This window comes from Pezoporus occidentalis, unplaced genomic scaffold (genome assembly GCF_034315485.1).
Source record: "Pezoporus occidentalis ecotype Australia unplaced genomic scaffold, CSIRO_AGI_Poc_V1 ctg147, whole genome shotgun sequence".
Taxonomy (NCBI): Eukaryota; Metazoa; Chordata; class Aves; order Psittaciformes; family Psittacidae; genus Pezoporus; species Pezoporus occidentalis.
Genome location: NW_026913284.1, coordinates 1,591,198 through 1,606,461, shown reverse-complemented (window position 1 = coordinate 1,606,461; position 15,264 = coordinate 1,591,198). Strand labels below are relative to the sequence as shown.

Below are 15,264 nucleotides of genomic sequence, written 5' to 3'. Positions count from 1 at the left end.
CTCCTCCCTCCAGTTCCCCAGTGTGGAAAAAGCAGCACGTTTACCCCATAGAAGACCACTGAGGTGCCAGCCTAGGCTGCATGGGAACCCCCCACAGCATTACCAAAATGGAGATATTTATTCCTCTGGTGTGTGGGCTGCCACACACCGCACATGTGTGCACAGGCCTGCCCTCTCCACTCACACATGGCCAGTCTGTCTGTCATTGTCCATGCTGCAGCAGAAGGTGGGTAAGTCACAAGTGGCACAGCTCCTTGCCCGCTGGGCGTGCTGAGAAGGTGTCGCAGTGAGGGTCCTGCCTGCCGGCTTCCAGGCTCCAGCCCTGGCCCATGGGGCAGTAACTGGGCTCCAAGGGTCCATGGTATGGTGGGGTATCAGGGGGCTGGTCAGATCGTCGATCAGCACAGGGAGGGGATTCAGGGCATTCACCTGCCTGGGCTGCCCAGCAGGAACCTGCAGGGACAGAGACAGTGCCATCAGCCATGTCTCAAACATGCCAGTGTCCCAGCAGCTCCAGCCACATGCACTCACCATTCCCCCCGTGCTGCCACTGCCTCCTTCCGCACCAGCCTCTTCTTGTCATCCAAAGGCTTGGCCAGTGCCCGGATAACTCGAGCCTTGTATGGGAGCAGCTGTAGGACAGAAAGGGCTCTTAATGAGAGAGCTAGGTTCTGGCTGCCCCCTGGGCAGAGATTTGGTACCCCCTTGCCCCTCTACATTCAGGAGCAGGCACCACACTGCTGCAGGAGCACTTACCACTATTGTGGGCAGGCTGGTAAGCGCATGGGCACAGCGCAGGGCGGCGATGCGGACAGCCTAGAACAAACGGGTGAGGGCAGTGAAAGGGGCAGAGGAGAGGGGCATCGGGGGGAAGGAGAAGGACCACATACCATGGTGGGGCTGGAGGTGAGGCTGAGGAATTTAGTGACCAGTGTGTCAACATGCAGGCTCATGATCTGGGGAGCTTCAAGCAGCAGTGGCTGGAGGCAGCTCAGTGTAGAAAGCTGCACCACACGGTCTGAGCAGGATAAGGCCTCGAGGAGGAGGGAAAGCAGCTGCAGGGGGAGAGAACACAGAAGAGATGAGTGACTCCCAGCCATGCACTGTGTGCTGCCACAGTACCTGCTACTACCTCTCACCATGGGCAGCTCTGTCACCAGCACAGGCTTAGGGAGATGGTTGAGCACATGGGACAGGCCCTTCAGGTAATTGGCCTTCACGTCTGTGGAGAGCAGAGACGGTTACAGGCAGCCAGGGGAAGAAGGGGACGCCAGCTCCAGTCCCCTGAGGTCACAGGCCGGGCTGGGGGTGGCCGCTCACCTGGGCCAGCCCCGTGGAAGCCCTGCACCAGCTTGGGGACGTTGTCAGTGAAGAAGCGCTGTCGGAACATGATGCGCACGTCTGCGTGGCAGCCCTTGTGCAGCACATCCGGGGACTCGGCCATCAGCAGGGAGAAGCCATCGGCTGCAGCAGGGCCCAGCTCTGTGTCGCTCAGCAGGCCCAGCAGCTGCGAGGGAGAGAGCCCTGAGAGGGGGTCCTGCTGCTGGGGGTCCCAGCCAGCCCCATGGGGAGCAGGCAGACTCCTGGGCAGCACCCAGCCCCACTGCTGCCTACCTTATCTGTCAGGTGGGAGCTCAGGGGGTGGTAGCGCAGCACCAGGGCTTTGGTCACCTATGCAGGCAGAGCAGATTCAGCACCAGGCCGGCCCCTCATTCCCCCACCCCACCTCTCTGCCCCTCTTCACCCAGGGCAGGCCTTACCCACAGCAGCAGGGTGAGAGCCTGTGTCCGGTGCAGCCCCTCCACCAAGCCAGGCTCTATCCTGTTCACTGCAAGCTGCAGGATCTCATCCAGCTGCTGCCCTGGGGACACGGAAGGGACAGGCTGAGCTACTGTACTACCAGTGGTGGGCAGGGACCCATGGCATCCTCCCTAGCTCCTTACCTGCAGGGTGCTTGTTCACTAGCCCCGCAAAACACTTGGCAGCTGTGGTGGCAGTGAAGGGGCAGTTGCAGGAGCAGCTCAGCGCCAGCAGTTCCCGGAGCAGCCATTCCTGCTGAGGAATTGCCACCTGGAAATGAAACGGAGTGTGTTACAGCCTGGAGCTGCAGCTCTTCCCTTCTTCTGCTTGTGGAGCTTGCTGTGGTCACAAGGCAGGAGGACACTCGGCCAAGGTCCCTCTTCACCCTGTTCCTACCAACTTACATTGCGGGGCAAGGAGCAGACAAAGGCCATGAGGAGGGCGACCAGGCGTCTCTGTGCTTCCAAGCACTCTCCATCCTGCAAGGGAAGAGCAATGCCCATGTCATCAGGGTCCCTGCTGCCAACCTGTGCTGGTATCTTCATTCCCTGCCCCTGTTCCAGCACTCCAGCCACAAGCACCCAACACACCTGGAAGGGCTGGAAGGAGCAGGGAAAACTGTTCTGGGGCAGGAAAGAGACCTCTCCATTCAAGAAGAGGGGCACCACATGAGACACACTCTGGGCAGCCAGCCTAGGAGAAAGGAGACGTTGCAGTGTGCTGCTCTGGGAGGGTCACCAGAGTTCCCATGTACCTCCTAGGAGGCACAGGGTCTCCCTGCACAGACAGAAGTAAAGGGGACACAGCCTGCCTCTTCCCCACGATGGAGTATCCAGCTTCCCACCCAGCATCACTCACTCAGGGCTCAGGTGAGTGGTGGCAGCGCTGATGACTGGGACCATGGCAGCCAGCACCTCTTCCTGCAGCAGTACCTTGCCCAGCGGCGGGTGGGTGCTCTCTGCAGGCAGCGGTCAGAAAGCAGGGTCAGAAACAGCGCCCGACCGCAGCCCGCAGTGCCCGCGGCTGCCGGAGGGCGGCAGCAGCAGCCGCCTGCTCCCGCTCCCGGCCCGCTCCTACCTTGCATGGCAGCCTGCACGGCCATGGCCAGCAGGCAGGGCACCACCGTCTGGTGGTAGAACCAGCAGCTCCCGGCGTCCTGCTGGCACTGCACCGCCACGCGGTGCAGGCTCTGGCACACGGAGATGATGTCTTGTGCGCTCCCGGCCTCGCTCCCTGCGGGACACAGGCACTGTCCCATCAAACAGCCCTGCTCTGCGCCGGGATGCCGTGGCAATGCAGCCCTCCCTCCTCCAATGGGATTCACAGCCCAGCACCGCTGCCATTCCCCCTCTCCCAGCCATCGCCAGTAACAGAGGCAGCTCTGGAGCTGTCCACGGTGGGCTGTGTTACCTTTCTGCACCTTCCGGAGGTGCTGCAGGAGGACAGGGACAGTCTCCCTCACGATGCTGGTGTGTGTGGACACAGCAGCCAGGGCCTGCAGGCAGCGCTGCTGCACGGAGCAACGGTCACGGGAGCTCTCCTCCTTGCACTCTGAAGAGGAAACACAGTCAGGGGGGTGATGCCAGACCCCCTCACCCAAGGCCCAGACCCTGCAAGTGTGTACGGGGTGAAGCAGCACACAGAGCTAGCCAAGGCACTCTGCCTGCTCTGGGGCTGGGCAGCTCCTCCCCACAAGGGTGATCCCACCTGCACAGGCTGGTTGTCAGCACCAGGCACCACAGTCCCTGTGCTGAGAATCCCCCAAGGAGAGCCACCAACCTATGGCATATGGCACAGCCCCACTGCCTGGCAGGAGCTGAACTGGGATGGGACAGGTTTCACTCCAGAAGACATTACTCCCTTCCCAAGCCCTACCTGACTGCAGCTCCTCTTCAAGCCTGGGTACCATGCGTCCAGAGAAAACCTTTGGGTAGATAGGGGCCAGAGATCCTATTGCCTCCATTGCTGCTTCACTGCCAGGGGGAAGGGAGTTAAGAGGGGTGATGTGAGTACTGCTTGTACACCAGCTGCACAGATCTGGGCCACTAGGTGCATCCAGAAACCCATTTCTCAGCAATCTGCCTTTTCCTGCCCTACTGGCAGGCAGAACAGAACTCCTTGCTTTGACAGGCTCAGACTTTTTAATTTCCAGCCCACAAATCACCTGGTTTATCCCTTTGCTCTTACACCCAACATGTTTTTTTAGTTCAGACAGGTCCTGTGCCTTCCCCAGGCTTTGTTCCTCTCCCCAGAGCATGGGTGACTGCCGTGGTGCCAGCCCACCCCTCACCTGCTCTGGGAATCCTCCTCACACAGAGCGAGACGAATGAGGTGATCCACAACCAGCTCCAGGTCAGAGGGAGACAGGAAGCCTGGAACAAGAGGAATCCTGCCTTCAGCCAAAGGAAAAGATGCTTGTGTTCTGACCAGCATCATTGCCCCTTGGCCAGGTTAGCAGCAATATGCCAGGTTCCAGAGGTACAAGGTGCCCAGCACAAACAGACAAGAGAGAGACCAAGTGACCCTGGAGCTCATGGCCTGGGTAGAAAGTGCTGCCACTGCTCTTGTACAACAGGCAAGGACATCCCAGCAGCCACGCAGCACCACGTGTCCCAGCACAGGGTGACACCTCCCTCTGCCTCCCCAAGGGAAACAAGGCACCAACCTTGCAGAGAGCCCAGGACAGTCAGTGCCCTGATCCCAACCAGCTGCAGCTGCACACTGGGGTCCGTCAGTGCTGAGAACACCACAGTGCAAACAGGGGCCTGGAGTGACAGCAGAGTGCTCTCCTCTAGAGAGAGAAGGAGAGATATGGAGTCACTGCCTGCACCTGGCTGCCACTGCACAGCCACCACCACGGCACCTGACAGACCCTTTCTGGGGACCTGCCAGCTGGCACCCAACCATGCAGGGTCCCCGGGACATGGCAGAGGTTGCACATGCAGTCAGGTCGGTGACCCTCCCTTCTCTACCAGCATCTGGGAAGGTGAGGTCAGAGCCAGCAGCCCCCAGGGACACAGATGCCCCCAAACGGACCAGCCAGCCTCACCTTCTTCCACATGTCCCCATTTCTGCTGCAGCTCCAAGAAGCCCAGCAGCATTTCCAGGATTGTCCTCCTCTGGCTGCTCTGCAGGGAGACAAAGGTGTAACCCAGATCACAGTCACTGCTGGGACAGAGCCATGCCTCAGTCTGGTGCTTGCAAGGCCAGCAGGCTCCCAGGGGATCCCCACCGGCAGCCGCGGAAGGGTGCCCATCTGACACCCTGCTCTCACCAAGCCCTGCACTGGGCCCTGCTCTGTGAGCTGGGGTGCCCCTCACCTGTGGGTGCTTGGTGTACTGCTCCAGCAGCAGGGGCAAAACGCTGCGGGTGACGTGGTGGCAGGCACGCAGGGAGGCGCCTGCTGCTGCCTGCAGGAGCTTGGCACTTGGCCACACAAGCTTCATGTCAGGCTCACAGAGATGGTGCCTGCAATCTGAGATAGGCTGGGTGTGAGCTACACCGGCACAGCTCCTCTGCCTCGTGTGCAGGGACACAACCGATAGCTGGGACGTGCTGCCAGGGCGCAGCTCTCAGCTGCAGCACAGCCTCCCCAACAGAGCTGCTTTCCCCAGCAGTGAACAGCACAGCCCTGGATGCCCCAGTCCCAGTAGAGAGGGAAGCAACTCAATCCAACAGGCATTTCCTACTGTGCCCCCTTCTCCTCCCTTCCTGCAGCAAATCACCTTGGAGAAGCTAACAATAGCTGTAAGTGCTATAAAAAGAAGAAAGAGGCTTCAAATAGAAAAACAGGGCAGACCTCTAGCTAGGAGGATGCTTGCAGGCCTGGCTGTTAGGAGCAGGGCAGATGTCTCTGCTAGCTTACCTTGCAGGATGCTGCCGAGGAAGGAATCCAGCAGATCCTCAGTATCAGAGCTGAGCACAGAGCGGGACAGGCAGGCAGCGAGGGCGTGCAGGGCAGTCAGGCTCTCAGCCTCCACCTTCTCACTCGCTGTCTGGAACACCTGCAGAGAGGCCACAGGATGAGCTCCACACTGACCCCAACCACAGGCTTCATGCTCCCGATGCAGGCTGAAGGGGCCAGGCTCTTGCCTCACTTGGACAAACAGTGTGGCATATCCAAGCCCCAGGGACACACTGAGGGGACTGGCCTGTCCCCCCAACTTTTCAGGTGGGGCTGTCCAAGGCCACAGGTTGGGGCTGCTGGGAAACATGGGGCCTGCCTGGTCTGGCTGTGAACTGCTCAGCAGGAGCCCAGTTCTGGTGGAGACTTGTTAAGGCCCTGCACTACTCACCTCCCTGCGCAGGGATGACCAAAGGCTGGGGAGGAATTCCTGCAGCTCCTTCTGCCCGTAGATGGCACAGCAGGCAGTCTGCAAGAGGGAGTCAGGAGAAGGCATCAAAGAGAAGCCAGTACAGGGAGGACACAGAGCAGAGACACTGCCCAGCCTGGCAAGCTCATGCTGAACTGCACAAACTACTTAAGTGACAGAAAAAGAGGGAAAGGTGACGCAGGCCAAACTGGAAATTGTAGCTCTGCAAGGGAGAGTCTCTGACTGGCAGGGCCAAGGGCTCAGAGGTGGCTGGCAGCTGCTGCAGCTGCCACAGGCCAGCTGTGGGCTGAAGGTAAAGGATTTCTCCTTACCAGAGTCTGCAGGGCATCAAGCTTGGCACTTTGCAGGTCTGAGTCCATCTTCTCAATGAGCAGAGGGAGAAGGAACTGCAGAGAGAGGCACTTTGACTCAGCCCACCCTTTGCACCACATTGTCCATGGCCCTGCAGGGCTGCAAGCTCAGCCTCTGCCAGGAGAGCAGAGGTGGAAGGATACCCACAAGAGGCAGCTCCTGCACCCTCCCCATGCCCAGCCCAGCAGGAGACAAGGCTGCACTATTGGATGCTCCTGGTCCCAGCTGTTCCCATCCCACAGAGCCACAGCAGGAGCTGCAGCTCTAGGAAATGCAGCCTGTGCTCAGGGAGCAATGGGGTGGCCAAGAACCCCCTGGGAGCTTTCTACCTCAGCAAATTGGGGTGTGGAGGCCAGCACAGCCCGAAGGCTCAGGATCAGGTCTTCCCTCTGGATGCCGTGTGGATCATTAGGAGGCTGGAAAGGAAGCAGAGAGAAGGTCAGGAAACCTCCCAACCCCGCCATCAGCTGAGGCTGCATCACCTCGTCTTCAGCAAAGCAGGGGCAGTGGAAGTCACTGCAGCCAGCTTGGCACCAGCCTGTCAGCCTGGGTACCGCAGCTAGCAGCCAATACTGCCCAGTCAAGACTCTTGCCCATCCTCAGGGACACAGGCCCCTGAGAAAACACCAGAAGGAACAGGCTGTGGCACAGGGCAGACTCACTCACTGGAGTAAAATCAATGGGGAAGTAACAGGATGTAACTTCAAACAGCTCCTCCACAAAGGGACCTGCAGGGAGAAGAGGCTGAGTAAGCAGAGATGTTGGGCTAAATATGCACAGCAGCTATGCCCAGCACCCACCATAGGCAGGCTCTGCAGTTCCTGAAGTATGTTAGGGACCACCCCAGGCCTGGTCAGAACCAAGAGCCACCCAACAGCTCACTGAAAAGTGACATGTGTCCCAGTCAGCTCTGCACAGCTGGCACAGGCTCACCCAGGGCATAGTTCTTGGCAATGAGATCACGCACAATCTGGAAAGCCACCAGCAGATTGCGGGGATCCTTCTCCCCATCCATCACCTGGATGAAGCCGAAGGTGAAGTCAGCACCAAGGCCCTTCAGCTCTGCAGAAAGAAGGAGCATAAGCAGGTGCAGGATACCAGACCCCACCAACATGGCATGAAATCAGCCCAGTTTCCCCTGCCCCTCCAGTTTACTCCAGCCAGGCCACAGAGCCCTCAGAGAAGGCAAAAGCAAACCCTTCTCCCAGCTTGGACAGCCCCAGAGTGGCACTGTCACCTGCCCCTCACCTTCCTCCCTGGTGCCCATGAAGTTGGTGATGATGCTGTAGACTGTGTGGCGGTCCAGCTGCAGCAGGGACTGCAGGGAAGAGCAGAGCAATCAGAACACTGCTGCACAAAGCAACAGCACCACCCACCACCCCAGGGCAGCACATGCCCTTGAGAAGAGGGCAGGACCTCCAGTAGCCCAGCTGCTGCTTCCTGGCATGCAAATCCCATTTATCCCATGCAAAGTGTGCACATGCCTATTCAATGGCATGTGAGCATGACTGTGTCCATCACTGCATGAATGCACCACCACAATAACATCAGAGCTACACATGTCGCCCAAGGCACTGCCAGTGTAAACAAACTGGAGGAGAATCTGGGGCCTGAAGGCTCTTAAATACAGCCTGTAGAATAGAGCAAAGGAAATAATTCCCTCAAGGCTGAGAGAAGAGAGGACAAGGGCCAAACAGGATGCTTAGCTGCTGTCTGCCTCTTGCTCTGCAGTGAGCCATGCTGTCTCTAAGCTCTGCAGAAGCACTGCACTGAATGATGCACTACACTGCACTGCTACTGAGTGTGCACAGTCCCCAAGGCTGGCAGGCCATACCCAGACACCCAGGGAGCAGGGATAGAAGGACAGGAAATCACATTGCTCACCTGCACATGTACCTCCTGGAAGATGGCTTTGAGCACAGACACCGCTAGCCCTGGGGACAGCACCTCACACATGCTCTGGGGACAGGAAAAGAAGAGCAGGAGTAGAAAGCCATGATGGTAACCATGTAACAGAGCTCCTGCCTCTATTCTAAGTACCTGCAGGATCTTCTCTTACAGGGAGAGCCCACTACCCCCACAGACAGGTCAGGACAAGGTGCTTATTATTTCTGCTGCTCCCCAGGGTAGCTAAGAAATCCTTGCCCCAATATCAGCATGGGGCAGGAAATCAAGAGTCTTCCCTCTGCTGCCCCTCTGCAAAGGGCACAGCAGGAGCATGGAGGAGACAGGGCAATGCCACCAGACAGGAGCTAACAGCCTAGCCAGGCACTGCTCAACCTGTATCCACGTGTTGCACCTCTCTGGCACCATCCTGCAACACATCCCAGCACTGTGGGCTGAGGGAGGGAGCTCACCAGTGCTCGGAGTCCCTGGAGCACCGAGGGAATCACAAGGTGATGATCTTGCAGGCGGTTCTCATAGAACAGGACCAGATGCAGCACTGTCAGAAAGAGACATCAACATGTGTCAGTCCCAGGAAATACAGCTGCTGGGCTCCAGGCCCAGCTCTGCCAAAAGCAGCTGCCAGAATAAGAGCGAGCACATCCTGCACTGGTGAATGAGGAGAAATGCCACTGTGGGTGCACCCACCTGGCTCCAACACCTTCACCCTCCTCTCGAGAGCAACCCATGTCTGACCGCAACGGGGCAGCACCCGCCTCTGTCAACTGCAGAGGTTCTGGAGCTACCCAAGGCATTTGCCTTGGCCTGTCCCAACATGTAGGTGCAGACAACAGCAGCAACAGGGCAGACATGGGCTTAGCGGAAGCTAGAGGATGTCATGGGGTGCGGCGCAGGGCTGGAGCAGCAGCTCTGGCTCCACAGCACGTTCTCGGACCCTGAGTCACGGCCATGGGCGCCTGCACGCCCCAGCCCGCGGGAGCGGCAGCAGGAAGCAGACTGGAAGAGCCAGCTGGCAGCATCCTGTGCCCACAGCTGTGCAGAAACTCACACCCCCAGGAGGCAACCTGACGCAGTGCTTGGGAAATGAGCTGCGTGAGCAAGAACACGAAGGGAGATGGGGCCAGCTGTGGGTGTTATAGCAGCTACCCTTGCCCTCCCAGGAGCTGGTTCTGCTCACCTTCCTCCAGAGCTCCTGGTGACTTGGCTCTAAATCCAGTTTGCTGCGAGTGCTCAGGTGCCCTGACTCTGCCAGGTATCCCCACTGAACCTCCCCACCTCCAGAGCACCTCAGTCCCCACACAGCCATCACATCTGACTCCAGCTACACCAGCAGAGTCTGTCCTCTGCACAGCTGCTCTTGCCTAGTACCAGTCTGAGACTTACAGAGCACCAAATGCCAAGGGCTAAGCATGTTTTACTTCCATCCTTCTCTTTCTCCACCTCTTATTAGCTGAGCCCCCCTGCCTTGGCAGCCTGCTGGCACAGGTTCAGCTACCCATCAGCAAGGCTCCCACTGGCTTCCCCTACTGCCAGCCAGTTGCTATGGGGCACTTAACACAGCGAAACCTTCTTCTTGCTTCCATTAGCAGGGCACCTTCCACTATGCACACCAATCCTCTACTCCACTCTCACCTTTACACTGATCTCTTCTCCTTCTCAGGCCCCAGGGTTCCTTCAGATTTAACTTGGGCAGGCCTCAGGGCTGCAACATGACTAGCTTTGTGAACAATGGTTTTCCTCCAATCACCACCACCGAAGGATTTTGACATGCAGATGCATCCTCAAGGTGTCCCACATGGTGCTGAGCATGCCTGGGTATGCAGTACCCACAGAGCCATACCTAGGGCTTTGGTGTCTGCAGGGACAGACCTGAATTGTGTGATGAGAGTGGAAAAAGGGCTGAAGTGTGAGGCCCCGTGCCCTCCCTGAACTTTGACTCGAGAGACATGCATGAAGTTGTCATTGTGCTAGATCAATCCCTTTGCCAACTGCAGGACAGCCACTTGAGCAGCACAGGCTTTGCCTCAACCTGCCAGCAGAGACTCAAGGGCCCAAAGCAGCCCTTACCTTCCTTCTCCTGGAGCAGGGAGTAACACTGGAGCAGGACTTGTGACAGCAGCTGCATGCCTCGGCCTCGCATCCGAGGATCTGTGTTCTCCAGGCAAAACCTAGCCCATGGGGAGAAAGCACAAGAGGTCTGTTGTGAGCAGGAATATTCAAGCAGGAAGCACATCCTGAGCAGACACATTATAAAAACAAAGAGGTGCTGCTCTCTGGACAGGGGGTGGTGGCCCAGTCCTGCCTGACCTGCCAGCAGGGTGGGAGCAGACTCCTCTGCCCCTGACTCTGCTGCACACATGCACCCAGAGCCATGCAGCAATAACTCCAAGCTTTCAAGTCAGACCAAAGAAATTGCTCTCGCACCATGCTCTGCACCTGAAATTCAGGCTCCTGAGATCACAAGGGCGAAAAAAGGGCAAAGCCTCTTACAATGAGACAATGCCAGCCCCCAGCTTGAGAGAAACAAGCCTCCCCAAGTCCCAGGCCACCACAGTGCACAGACAGAAGCAAAAAGCTGAGCGCCAGCCAACTGGTGACACGGTGATGTGCAGCTGTGTGCTCAGGGACAGTCCCAGCTAAGAAGTGCCCCACAGCTCGCTGCTGCCACAACACCTTGGTTCTGGGAGAGCTGCTCCAGCCTTGTTCTTTCCCAAACAGCTCCCAAGCCCTGGGAAGTAAAGCACTGCTTAGACCCCATGCTGTGAGCAGACAACATCCTTGCAGGCCTGCATGCTGCAGTGTGTCTGCCAGCACTGAAACTAGCTCATCCTGGACTAGTATGATTTCCCTTCTCACTGACCTTCCTTGCAAGGAATCTTCCCTTGCAAGGCCCTTATGCGATGTACAACGTGTAAAAGGCTTTTCTTACCCCAGGGCTTCTATAAGCTGCAGCACAGTCCAGCTTCCATCTTTCAACCCTGAAGAAAAGAGGTAGAGAGAGTGAACCAAAGAGACTCCCAGACCCTCATTCAGGCACAGCACTGGAGACCATTCCAGGAAGATTCCCAGCAGCACCACAGTGGGAAAGGCTGTCCAGCACCTCACTGAGCACTTGGCTGGTGCAGCTGCCTCCAGCCCTGCCTGCAAACACATGAGGGACCAAGATCTACCTCAGCTAGATCAGAGCTGAGAGCCTCTACCAGCTCCACACACCCTGGCTGCATCCATGACCAACACGTGCAAATACCCTAACATGAGCAAGCCAGGAGGAGACAGAGAGCTGCTGCCCAGGTGCTTCCTGAGGGAGAACTGCCCGAACAAACAGTCAGGATCACCCAGCTTCCCAGGCTGGCTCCACCACCTCCCTGCTATGCTGAGCAAGACCTGCACAAACTCCCTCAAATATGGAAGAACGGGAGAAAGGCAGCTCTGTGGTCAGAGAAAGACGAGGAGTCTATTTCCAGCTCTGACTCAGACACCTCACCAGGTTGCCTCACTCACCTCCTGCCTCAAGAATCTTGCAGCTTAACTGGGGGAAGAGTCACTCCTCGGGAGGTTTGGTAAGGAGCTGCTGCATCCTGCAAGAGCCTCGGCAGAAGGGTCCCCGTTCCTGCCACCCACCACAAATATGATATCTTCCCAGTATGACAGCTCTGTGTGTGGTCAGACATGGGGGTGGAAGGCACAGGCCTGCCTTTAGGTTCGGACCCCTAACCTGCAGCTCAGGTAGCATTACTGGAAACAAGCAGCACCCCTCACTCTTTGCCTGAACAAAACAGCTGTCCTCCACAAAAACCAGCACTTTCCAGTCACTGAGACGCACTGTCTTTGCCCAGGAGCACTTCTGGACACTCTGAATGGCCCTGTTCATCCCTCTGCCCTGCTGAAGTCTTGCCTACATGACTGACAAGAGCATCCACTCCCTCAGAAGCCTAAAGGTTTCATTTGGGGCTTTCCCAGGCCTTGTCTCAGCTGGTGTCTCCTGCTGTTGCAAGCATTTACTGGCTCTTCCTAAGTAGCTAATTCCAGGATTAACTCATGCTGCTCATCAGAGAGCAGTCTCTAGGGATGGGAGAAGAGATGAGAGTGTTTTCTGACAGCAGGCAGCCGTAACTCCAGAGACAGAGCTTCCAATCCCGCTTGGCACAGCAGGGAGAGGGAGCCTGGACTGAGGGACAGAACAGATAAGGGGAGCAGTGAGGAAGCAGAGGAGCCCAGGAAGCTGCAGAGTCACCAGGCACTGCCTTGAGCGATAGCTGTATAACCTGCTGGAAAAATCTCTTGCAGAGCAGTGCAACAGCGAGCGGATGCTGTGCACTGACACAAGGCAGAGAGGGCTGCCAGGGGAGCTCATACAGCCCCTTCACACTCAGCCCCCCGACATCTGCAAGCTCATGAGAAGCCCTTGTGCCTCTGAACCACTGTGGAGCAGGTCCGAGAAAAGCAGTGTCCCTGCAGCCAAGCACTCTGCCTCTGGGTTTCAGAGACTGAAAGCAGCATCTATGCAGAGCTGCTGGTTTCCTAATCAACAGGAAAGAGCTGAAGTGCAGTGATCAGACCACAATCAGCTACTGATGCTCCCTGTGGTTGGAGGCCCCTTCACCTCACATGGGGTGACCACACCAGCCCTGACAGCAGGACCTGTGAGCTCTGCCTCCTGCTCAGAGGCAGAGCCCTGCTGGCCACCGCTAAAGTGCCAGCACAGTGTAATTGGAACTGCTTCATCAGCACAGCAGTGAGCCCGTGAAACTTCTGCCTCCACATCTGGCAGCAGCAGCACATCCCCAAGGTTAATTACACACCTTGAATCCCAGTGCTCCTTCAGCAAGAGGAGCTGCCTTCCTGTTCTGGTGTTCCTGCAACCCCAGAGGCTAAACAGAAACAAGCCATTTACCCGCTGCTGCGTTATTACTCAAATCAATCTGCTCCCTTTCCCCACACGTCTGTCCCCGTTTCACACGGTGTTCTTCTAGACATTAATCACTTTTGTAAGCTTTCCATTCCTGTCTCCCCCACACCCTCAAAATACAGGGAGCGTGTGACTGATTTCTGTACCAGCACTATCTTCTCCTCATCTTATGACAAAACTGAGTTCAGCCTCCTCCTGCCACCCACTGACCCGTGCAGCCCAGCTGCCTGTGACAGCACCGAGCCCTTTCTTCCCCTTGCCAAGTCACTCTCAATTTAGCGCTCAGCAACACATGGGAGCAGCTCAGTGTGTTTCTTCCAACAATTGCACAACGGCCACAAGGTTAGAAACAACCTCCCCTTTTGCTCAGGGCTACGTGATGTAATTTAATACTTTGTGATGTGTGATTCTGTGCAGAGTCAGAGCGGTGAAGGAGACTCGCTGGCTCCTCCCTTGTCAAGGTGGGTTTGTCATAAGCACCAGCAGCTGATGAGAGCTGGGCTGGGGGCAACAGCAGCAACTCTTCTCTTTGAGTCTCTGAAGACAAAGCTTTCTCTGGGCACTTCTATAATATGACCACAGATGACAACAGCAGTTGTAAGGTTACCATTCCCCTGTCTATTCCAAATATGTTGGAAGCTTTGTGCGACTCTTGGAAGATCCTGAATGTCACCAGGTTTAGTGAATTCCTCCACATTTCCTTGGCATTTTCTTCACATGGGCCACTGGGTTACCCTCCTGTTCTGCCAGCTGTTCTGCCAGCTCATCTCCTCACCAAGCTACCATGGATCAGTTCACAATCCATCAGCCGTGGGAAATGTCTATAAGCTACCTCTTTCAGTAACGCAACCTATATAGTCCTTCTCTGCTCTCTCAAGTCCTTTCCAAACACACTGAAGCTACTGCCTAGAAACACAAACACAGCACCTTATCCTTGGAAGGTCACATTCCTGAAACTGCAAATTCCCTAATGTAACAAAGTCACCAAACCACCACCCCAAAGCAGAAACACAAATTACCCAAGGAAAGTAACTGCCTCAAGCCTTGCCAAGAAAGAAGAAACCACAGCGGGGGGCAGTCAGAGACCTGGGTCCCAGAAACAGGGACCAGTGAAACCAGTCACCCCCCACAGCATCTCAGCAAGGACAGGAGCTCCCTTCCCAGTGGTGCCTTCACTGATACACACCCACCCCCCAGACAGCCATAGCCAGTGGCTTCCACTGCACCACAAACCCTCAGTGCTGGGCCTGCAGCCTTGTGCTTGTCTCAGCTCACACATCTCACACCACATCCCTCTCCCTGGCACCTCAATTCCCTGTTTCAGGGGATTCCAGACCCTGACACCACCAGTTGACCCAACACCTTCAATCCCACCCCATGCTCTAGACCAGCCATCTAAAACCCTGATCCACCTCACAGACCCCTTAACTCTGCCTTCACCTCCTCATCCTCGTCCCTACAGCCCTCACCCTGGCTGCTGCCCCACGCTTGCCCCATAGTCCGTATCCTCTCAATGCCCAGCTCACCGCTGCAGGCCCCACCCCTTCCCCATGACCGCACGCTCCAGCCCCACAGCCACCACCGCGCTCCATCCCACACCCACAGCCAGGCCCGTTGCGCGCCCTAAGCCCTGCCCCACAGCCATGCGTGTGTCCAACCCCATGCTCGCAGGACCCGCCCCGCCGCACCCAAGCCCGGCTCCGCCCCGGTACCTGCCGCCACCTCAGCGGCGCGGCCGTCCTGCTGCCCGGTCACGAAGTCCTGCACGGAGGCTGCGAGCGCCGTAGCCCCCGCCTGGCCCTCGGCCGCCGCCATGACACCGCACACCTCAAGCAGCGGAACCGGCTCCGCCCTGTGCGCATGCGCCAGGCCCTGGTTTGGGGGGAACGGGCACAGGCACGCGGAGAGGCGGTACGGCGAGCCGCAGGGGACAGAAAAGTGTGGCGGGAGCAGGAGCACGCCCGT

The 15,264-nt window shown here is 57.4% G+C and overlaps 1 protein-coding gene across 2 annotated transcripts; it reads right to left on the bottom strand.

Moving 5' to 3' along the window:
* Positions 1-99: 99 nt before the first annotated feature.
* On the bottom strand, positions 100-15,158 carry MMS19 (MMS19 homolog, cytosolic iron-sulfur assembly component). Of its 2 annotated transcripts, XM_062610480.1 has the most exons (31): positions 15,012-15,158; positions 11,320-11,368; positions 10,458-10,558; positions 8,843-8,928; positions 8,370-8,444; positions 7,734-7,803; positions 7,419-7,547; positions 7,152-7,213; positions 6,815-6,901; positions 6,446-6,520; positions 6,096-6,173; positions 5,666-5,804; positions 5,121-5,275; positions 4,850-4,928; positions 4,466-4,591; positions 4,091-4,172; positions 3,676-3,773; positions 3,211-3,351; positions 2,878-3,033; positions 2,659-2,758; positions 2,391-2,493; positions 2,205-2,279; positions 1,944-2,070; positions 1,761-1,861; positions 1,615-1,671; positions 1,321-1,507; positions 1,140-1,222; positions 891-1,055; positions 757-816; positions 532-632; positions 100-453 (listed from the first exon to the last, which is right to left on the bottom strand). In XM_062610480.1, exons 1-31 carry the CDS (start codon positions 15,112-15,114, stop codon positions 426-428), a joined length of 3,078 nt encoding a protein of 1,025 aa, XP_062466464.1. In that variant the 5' UTR covers positions 15,115-15,158; the 3' UTR covers positions 100-425. The 2 variants fall into 2 exon arrangements, with proteins under 2 accessions (XP_062466464.1, XP_062466465.1); XM_062610481.1 differs by lacking the exons at positions 10,458-10,558; positions 11,320-11,368 and having other exon boundaries at positions 15,012-15,156.
* Positions 15,159-15,264: the final 106 nt, after the last annotated feature.

Coding starts and splice junctions, on each gene's coding strand:
- MMS19 (XM_062610480.1), bottom strand. CDS start 15,114: ATGGCGGCGGCCGAGGGCCAGGCGGGGGCTACGGCGCTCGCAGCCTCC. Junction 6,902..7,151: donor TCCCCATTGATTTTACTCCA/GTGAGTGAGTCT, acceptor CTTCCTTTCCAG/CCTCCTAATGATCCACACGG. Junction 454..531: donor GTGGCAGCACGGGGGGAATG/GTGAGTGCATGT, acceptor CTGTCCCTGCAG/GTTCCTGCTGGGCAGCCCAG.